Source organism: Lycium ferocissimum, chromosome 5, assembly GCF_029784015.1.
Source record: "Lycium ferocissimum isolate CSIRO_LF1 chromosome 5, AGI_CSIRO_Lferr_CH_V1, whole genome shotgun sequence".
Classification (NCBI taxonomy): domain Eukaryota; kingdom Viridiplantae; phylum Streptophyta; class Magnoliopsida; order Solanales; family Solanaceae; genus Lycium; species Lycium ferocissimum.
In genome coordinates this window covers 3,333,510-3,342,227 of record NC_081346.1, presented here as the reverse complement: position 1 = coordinate 3,342,227, position 8,718 = coordinate 3,333,510, and the positions used below count along the sequence as shown (strand labels likewise).

General features: G+C 35.6%; 1 protein-coding gene and 1 non-coding gene across 3 annotated transcripts; one reads left to right on the top strand and one right to left on the bottom strand.

Annotated features, from left to right (window-relative positions):
- Positions 1–1,145: 1,145 nt before the first annotated feature.
- LOC132055468 (MAR-binding filament-like protein 1-1) lies at positions 1,146–7,817 on the top strand. Of its 2 annotated transcripts, none has more exons than XM_059447310.1 (4): positions 1,146–1,530; positions 5,216–5,256; positions 5,378–5,515; positions 5,890–7,817. In XM_059447310.1, exons 1-4 carry the CDS (start codon positions 1,260–1,262, stop codon positions 7,618–7,620), a joined length of 2,181 nt encoding a protein of 726 aa, XP_059303293.1. In that variant the 5' UTR covers positions 1,146–1,259; the 3' UTR covers positions 7,621–7,817. The 2 variants fall into 2 exon arrangements, with proteins under 2 accessions (XP_059303293.1, XP_059303294.1); XM_059447311.1 differs by lacking the exon at positions 1,146–1,530 and adding an exon at positions 2,360–2,475.
- Positions 7,818–7,991: 174 nt separating this feature from the next.
- On the bottom strand, positions 7,992–8,065 carry TRNAR-UCG (transfer RNA arginine (anticodon UCG)). Its single transcript has one exon. It is a non-coding gene; the product is annotated as a tRNA-Arg (tRNA).
- Positions 8,066–8,718: the final 653 nt, after the last annotated feature.

Here is an 8,718-nt window from a genome sequence, read left to right as displayed (position 1 = left end):
GATCCGGGTTACTTCTCCCTGATGATAGAACGGAAGAACGTTTCGTAGTAGCGGCACGCAAACCACGTAACTCCGACGAGCTCAAATTAACGGAGCAAATCACAGACACTTACGGTTAGTATTTGTTGAAACAACGCACTGAATATAAAGAGAAGAAGTTGAGAAATTTTAATTGCAGAAAGTTCAGAATTTCGTTGTGTGTCAACAAGGTGACCATTTGGGAAGGACCTGCCTTTTCAAAAAAATGGCTGTTGAAAATTCCGCGAAATAAATTGAATTTTTGCGCGGAAATGATATAAGATAATATCCGAATACTTTGAAAAAATAAATTTAGTCCAAAAAGATTATCAATCAATCAGTTGGCCGAAGCCGAGTCGACGAAGCCGAGGGAAGCTTTAGCGAGCTTGAGGATGTCGAGTTGACCGGCTCGAAGCCGAGCGTGACGGCCCGAGGGAGTCCCTCTTCTCAACCCTTTATGAGCTAGAGGATGTGTTTTGATATATAAACACACAAGTCTCTTTCCACTACCAATGTGGTACAAAGTGCTTTTTCTAAAAGGAACTTTGCTCAAATTTTTAATTTTCCCTCCATTTCTCTTCCATCCATTTTTCATTCACACCAACTAAGCTTAAGCTTAAAATCCTAACATATATTTTGACCATTTCCAATAGTATAAGGGGTATATTTGGTCCTTTTCCGTTTTGACTAAGGGGTGTTTAGTAGGAGCGATAGGATGATGGGATGAGATTATTAGCCCCATAAGATTGAAATTATTTCATGTTTGGTAGGTGAGATGATTCCTTTGTTATCCCGGATTCCCACCCAATCCATGAATATAAGGTGGGATAAGAAATCTCATATAGAAGGTGCGATAAGTTATGCCGATTTTATTCCACCAATCTGCATATGAGATAACTTATCCTTCCTTCACTAACTTTAGTGATTTTTGTTATTTTATTGACGGTGGTGCATAATTATTATACATCTAAATTTGGAGGGAGTACTGAAAAAAAAAAAAAAGTTTGGAGGGAGTAATTTATTATATGAATTCCCTAGCATTATTGCAGTTCGAAATCCCCACAACTATAACCAGTTGGGACAATTCAATGTAAGGGCATTTTAGTCCTCAGAAATAGTAAGGAGTGACAACTGAACATAAGTATTTAACCAGATAAAACAGCAATCACTGGCCTCTAAAATCAGTTTCTTTTATCACTTTTCAGTACGCAAATCAGAAGAAAAATTTCACTAACTAAACAATGGGAAGTTCTTGTTTTCTCCAATCTCCACTCTGTCATTCACCATTTTCTACTTCATCATCATCACTATGTTCTTCCCCATTTACACCTTTACTTTCTTGTTCAATAAATGTGCAAAAATGTAAAAAGAAAAGGTCAGTTATGGTGTGTATGCAATCAGAAAATCAAAAGGAAAGCGATTTATGCAACAGAAGAATGATTATTTTTGTGGGGTTTTCAGTTCTTCCACTTCTTAACTTGAAGGCAAATGCTATCGATGACTTGTCAAAAGGTCAATCATTTTTCTCTTGATTCTTGCACCCTTTAAAGGTTTCTTGATATCTTTAAGTTAAAATGTGCTGTTTAGTTAGTAGAATTGATTAATATGATAAAAGTGAGGTCCATTTTAGTTACTTAATTAAGATTTAACCAGTACGAATTTCTTGAGGTGTTGTATTGTAGTTGGTAATAGTTTGTGATTTCTAGGGATTGACCTTCATTGCCATTCAGTCTTTTTCGATCAGTTGATTGTCGAATTAATGACATCATGATTAGATGATTTGGCTTGTCAGCAGGTCGATCATTTTTCTCTTGATTCTTGCACCCTTTAAAGGTTTCTTGGTATCTTTAAGTTACAATGTGTTGTTTAGTTAGTAGAATCGATTAATATGATAAAAGTTAGGTCCATTTTAGTGGCTTAATTAAGATTTAACCAGTAGGAATTTATTGAAGTGTTGTATTGTAGTTGGTAATAGATTCTGATTTTTAGGGATTTATACCTTCATTGCCATTTAGCGTATTTCTATTAGTTAATGTTTTGAATTAATGACAACAGGATTAGATGAATTGGCGATTCTTTATCATTTTTCTCTTGATTCTTGCCCTTTTTGTAACGATTCGACATTGCTTTGCTCTGAGTTGAAATAATCAAAGGGTTCTTTGTGTATTTAAGTCAGAATGTGTTGTTTAGTTAGTAGAATAGATGAATATGATAAAAGCAGGTCCATTTTAGTGGCTTCATTAAGTTTAACCAGTACAAATTTCTTGAAGTATTGTATTGTAGTTGGTAATAGATTCTGATTTTTAGGGATTCACCTTCATTTCCATTTAGTCTTTTTCTATCGGTTGACGCTTCGAATCTATGAAAACATGATTAGAAGAACGATTCTTTTTGTGGGGTTTTCAGTTCTTTCACTTCTTAACTTGAAGGCAAATGCTCTTGAAGGCTTGTCAATAGGTCAATCATCTTCTTGATTCTTTCTTGCCCCTTTTTATGATTCGACACTGCGCTTTGCTATGAATTGAAAGAATCAAAGGGTTATGCTTATCTTTAAGTTGCAATGTGTTGTTTAGTTAGTAGAGTGAATTAATATGATAAATGCTAGGTCCACTTTAGTATGAATTTCTTGAAGTATTGTACTGTAGTTGGTAATAGATTCTGATTGATAGAGTTTTACCTTCATTGCCGTTTAGTCTCTTTTATGATTTGACAATATTGCTTTGCTCTGAGTTGAATTAGTTAGTAGAATAGATTAATATGATAAAAGTTAGGTCCATTTTAGCCGTTGCTTAATTAAGTGTAACCAGTACAAAATTCTTGCAGTATTGTATTGTAGTTGGTAATAGATTCTGGTTTTTAGGGATTTACCTTCATTTCCATTTAGTGTTTTTCTATCAGTTGATTCTTCGAATAAATGATAGCATGATTAGATGATTTGGCTTAACTAAATGTAACCAGTACGAAATTTTTGAAGTATTGTATTGCAAGTTGGCAATAGATTCTGATTTCTAAGGATTTACCTTCATTGCCATTTAGTCTTTTTCTATCAGTTGATTCTTCGAATTAATGACAGCATGATTAGATGATTTGGCTTAATTAAGTTTAGCCAGTACGAATTTCTTGAAGTATTGTTCCTTGTCAAAAAGAATTTCGTGAAGTATTGTATTGTAATTGGCAATAGATTCTGATTTCTAAGGATTTACCTTCATTGCCATTTACTGTTTTTCAGTCAGTTAATGTTTACAATATGATTAGATGATTTGGCGATTCTTTAGGTAGATGTGAGGTGCAGTAGGTCAATCATTTTTCTCTTGATTCTTGCCCTTTTTTAATGATTCGACATTGCTTTCCTCTGAGTTGAAATAATCAAAAGGGTTTTTTGTGTATTTAAGTCACAATGTGTTGTTTAGTTAGTAGAATCGATGAATATGATAAAAGCTAGGTCCATTTTAGTGGCTTCAAGTGTAACCAGTACGAGTTTCTTGAAGTATTGCATTTTAGTTGGCAATAGATTCTGATTTATAGGGTTTTACCTTCATTGCCATTTAGTGTTTTCCTATTAGTTAACTAATCGAATTAATGACAACATGATTAGATGCTTTGTCGATTCTTTAGGTAGATCTAAGGGGTGCAGTAGTCTGCTGACTGTACCTTTCTCCCTCCGTTTCTTCTTATTCATATATTATAGAGTACGGTTGCATTAATTTCAAGTGCTTATTTTCTTGTTCAGTTAGAAACATGTGAGTTGTTGAACTTATTATCAGTGAAATTAATTTGTGTTAAAAGTTGATAGAATTAGGGTTGCGCCCAATATATTATTTTGCCTCTGAAAGGTATTTGGGAAGAATGTTATGTAAGAAATTCTGGAATTGACAACGGTGTCCTAAGTGTCCAGGTTTAGTCATTCTAAATAGGAGTAAGATTTAGTTGAATGAAAATGTCATTTTTTGCAGATTTGGAATAGATATCTGTCTTCTTTCCCTTTATAAATAAGATTAGCTCTAGGAAGGCATAAGTGCTTACTGTCCAAACTTTTTCATTTTTCATGTGCAAATTTGTGCTTACAGTTCAAAAATAGCCATTAATTAATTGCTTCTAGTTAAAATTAAGAGCACTGAGATAAGTCATGTCCTTGCCAATAATTTCTGTTTCCAAACTTATCTTTTTGTTGGTTGATTATTGTATAGCCTTGTAAATTTTAGCAGCTTGTTTGGTTGAACTTTTAGAATCTGCTTGTATTTAAAGTGCTTTTCGTCAAATGAATTGTTTTAGAAAAGTACTTTGGGAGAGTTAGTAGTTTTTGTTTGGCCAAATCATTTTCAGAACCCGTATTTGGTTCTGCCAAAAGAATTAAGTTATGAGATGTCTTGACTTGAGTAGATTTTCATGTTTTTGGGCGGACTAAATTATGTTAACAACAACAACAACAACATACTCAGTGTAACCCCACAAGTGGTTTGTGCAAACAAAATAGAAGTTAGTGCAAACAAAATATAAGTATGAATTGACTCCTTAAAATATTATGATTTGTGCAAACAAAAAATAAGTTACAAAAAGGCACCCTTTCTGCTAAATTTTTAACTTTAAGTGTAATGAAATGACAAAAAGACGAGCCTTGCTAAATGGCAGAGTGCTTCTTTAGAAACTTTTCTCGGCTTATGGATGTATGAGTCTATTGTCAGTCTTCTTCTTGTGACTTCACTAGATCCTGATCACAAGTTCACGAGAGAGGGGAGAGAGAGAGAGATCGAGAAAAAGGAGGATGATATTGCAAGTTAACTACATGTAGATAATGCGAGTGGGGTTTCTTGTGTGTGTTAGCTTTGTTCACCTTGTTGGTCATGGTGAAAGTAGACACTTCTAAATGTTGCGGTGAGGAAGTACATTTTCATATCAAAGACAGAGATAACATTGCTTCTTTCCTTAATTATTCATTACTGGGCCTTATTTATCAGAATGAGTGCATTCAGTCTCCTTTCTTTTGTATTTTGTTGTTCTGGTACCTGACTGGCAATATCTAGCATAATTTTCCTGATGATTAACTTGAATTACTTACATTGTTGTTTGTGATTTTGGTCAATATCTGAAAGGTTTTTCCAGATACTGCGAACTTGTACTTAGACTTGTTAAAGAGTTCATACCCCATAACCTCTGAAACCTTTTCCAGTGTGACTAACTGTGCTTTCATACTATCCAGAATCTCAAGGGCAGCCGCAGCCGCAGAAAGATGAAACAGAGGTCTGAATTTTGCCTAGTATTTCCTTGAAAAATGATTGAGAGAATGGATTCTGCTATAGTTGCATTTGTACATTTTCCTCAGCTTTATATGCTCTCTCAGTCAATACTTTCTTGTAACCAGCAAACAATCCAAGGAAGTTCAGGGAATCCCTTCCTTTCTCTACTTAATGGACTTGGAGTTATTAGTTCAGGCGTGCTTGGTTCTCTTTATGCCTTGGCTCGAAATGAGAAGGCCGCTTCAGATGCAACCATTGAATCTGTAAGCGGGATAGTTCTCTATATCTTTTGTCAATGTAATTTTTAGCAACATTTCTTAGCAGAGACTGCAGAATATTTTTTTCTGGGGTCATGATTTTTGTGGGGGAGGGGGGGGGGGGGGGTTGGTTGTGTGCTGCAACTTGTCCAAATTAGTTGGCATTTGGCCTGAACTTATTTTCAAACAGTTTTAAACATAAAACACCTGCAAGGAATATTTACATGCTTAGATTTTTTTTTTTTTTTTGAAACTGGTACTATTACATACTTAGATTATTAGCTTAAGGGTTATTATAAATTGTTAGATTATAGGCAGAAGAATGATTTTTAGTTTCGCGGGCTGCTGTTACTAATTAGGATCTGCTTTCATGTACTCAGATGAAAATTAAGCTAAAGGAGAAGGAAGCTGCATTTGTTTCAATGGAGAAGAAATTCGAGTCTGAGCTGCTGAACGAAAAGGAAGTTCGAAATAATCAAGTTAGGCGAGCAGGTGAAGAGCAGCAAGCTCTGGTTAACCGATTGAATACAGCAAGGAGTACCATAACTAGCCTTGGTCATGAGCTGCAAAAAGAAAAAATATTTGCCGAAGAGCTCAAATTTAAGATTGAGGGCCTTCAAATTGACCTCATGCGAACGAAGGAAGATAAGAAGAAATTGCAGGAAGAGCTTAAAGAGAAGCTTGATTTGATACAAGTCCTGCAAGAAAAGATTACTTTGCTTACTACAGAGATCAAAGATAAAGAGGTGAGTCTTCAGAGTAGCACCTCTAAACTAGCTGAAAAAGAATCGGAGGTAGATAGATTGAGCTCTATGTATCAGCAATCCCAGGATCAGTTGATGAATTTGACTTCAGAAATCAAAGAACTTAAAGATGAAGTCCAGAAAAGAGAGAGAGAACTAGAGATGAAACGTGTATCAGAAGACAACTTGAATGTGAAATTAAACTCTTTGCTCCTTGAGAGAGATGAATCTAAAAAAGAGCTCGATTCCATTCAAAAGGAATACAGTGAGTTCAAGTCCAATTCTGAAGAGAAAGTGGCTTCAGATGCGAAGCTATTGGAGGAACAAGAAAAAAGACTACACCAGCTCGAGGAACAACTTGACACTGCCTTAAATGAAGTAAGCAAAAACAAAGTGCTAATTGCTGATCTGACTCAAGAAAAAGAAAACCTTGGGAGAATGGTGGATGCTGAACTGGAAAACGTAAACCAGTTGAAGCAAGATATTGAGTTAACTCAGGAAAGTCTTGAGAAATCAAGAAGTGAAGCTGCTGATATAACAGAACAATTAGAGCTGTCGAGGCATCTTTGTTCCAAACTTGAAGCTGAGGTTTCTAAACTTCAGATGGAATTGGAGGAAACAAGGACATCATTACAGAGGAATATCGATGAGACAAAACATGGGGCAGAGCTTTTAGCTGCCGAACTGACCACTACTAGGGAGCTTCTAAAGAAAACAAATGAAGAAATGCACACAATGTCCAATGAACTAGCGGCTGTTTCTGAAAATCGTGATAGCTTACAGACGGAGCTATTCGATGTATATAAGAAAGCAGAACGTGCTGCTAGTGAACTGAAAGAAGAAAAAAACATTGTGGGGACACTGGAGAAAGAGTTAAAGTTTTTGGAGGCTCAGATGACAAACGAGAAAGAGTTACGGAAGAATCTGGAACAAGAGTTGGAAAAAGCTACAGAATCACTTGACGAGATGAACCGGAATGTGCTGGCTCTTGCAAAGGAGCTGGAGGTTGCTAATTCTCATGTTTCTAGCCTTGGAGATGAGAGAGAAGTGCTCCGAAAGTCTGTTTCTGAGCAGAAGCAAATTTCTCAAGAAGCCCGAGAAAATCTGGAAGATGCTCATAGCCTGGTGATGAAACTTGGCAAGGAACGCGAGAATCTGGAGAAGAGAGCAAAGAAACTGGAAGATGAAATGGGAGAAGCAAAAGGTGAGATTTTGAGGCTGCGGACGCAAATAAACTCAGTAAAAGCTCCAGTGAACAATGAGGAAAAAGTTGAAGCTGCCGGGGAAAAAGAAAAGGCTAAGGCAACTGTATCAGCGAAGAGAACTACCAGGAGGAGGAAGACTGCTGCTCAGCAAGAGGAATCATAGTTGCCTGTTTATGTATGACATATCTTACTTCTTTTTTGTCCTTGACTCGTTTGTTTCTGATATTTTACCGGTGTATTATAGTGAAGCCGGAATTAGGACATTGCTGTTCGAAGAAACTTCAAGCTGTATTCTTAGTGAGTGTACATTTCCAGGCGAGAAGTTGAACAAACAAATGGAATATCATCATTTTTACGCAATATGACTCATCCCTTTTTTTTTTTGGGTTACATATGGCTCATCTCCTGGTATTCAGTCAGCTGCAACTTGCAAGTATATGAATCAAGCTATAAGTATTAAAATTGAGAATGCAGCTGATATCAGATCTTTCTTAAAAGGAGAAAAAGAATGAGATTCACCTTAAATCTCTGCACCGACCACAGTGGGAGTCGAACCCACGACCTTTTGATCCGAAGTCAAACGCGCTAATCCACTGCGCTATGCGGTCTCTTTGTTACGTGTTCCAGTTTTCATTTGATAGACCTTTTGCCAAATCAAGATAAGCTTCTTAAAGAGAGGTACATCTGTTTTGATTAAATTTAAATTAAATGACGCAAATCACACATATAATTCTGTTTTACCCCTTATACAAGGTGTCATTAGCACACTCTTCTGCAAAGTTTCTTCGCAATAATTTATTTGGATGATATGGCTTTAATTGCAGCTAGGGGTGTCAATGGTTTTGAAAAAACCTATTTAACCGACCGAACCGTACCGTACCGATTTTTAGGTTTCTTTTAATAAACCGACAGTTTTTATATAAATTTATAACCGTACCGAATAATTAGGTTGGTTTTTTATTTTATAAAAATAAATCGAAAAAATACGAAACCGAACCGTATAAGTATATATAAGTAAAATATATTTTATATATTAAATTTACATACAATAAAATATTAAAATTTTCACCTTGGGTTTGGGATGATGAAAATGACTACAAGCTGGCAACATAATCAACACTTAAAGTTTCAACTCTGAAACCTATTATATTACTCCTATTGAACTTAAATTAGTTTAAAGACTTGTGTAGTAACTAGTAGCTACAAGGCATTTCAACGATTTTGGATAGAAAAGCTACAAAATATTAGATATTTTTCCTCT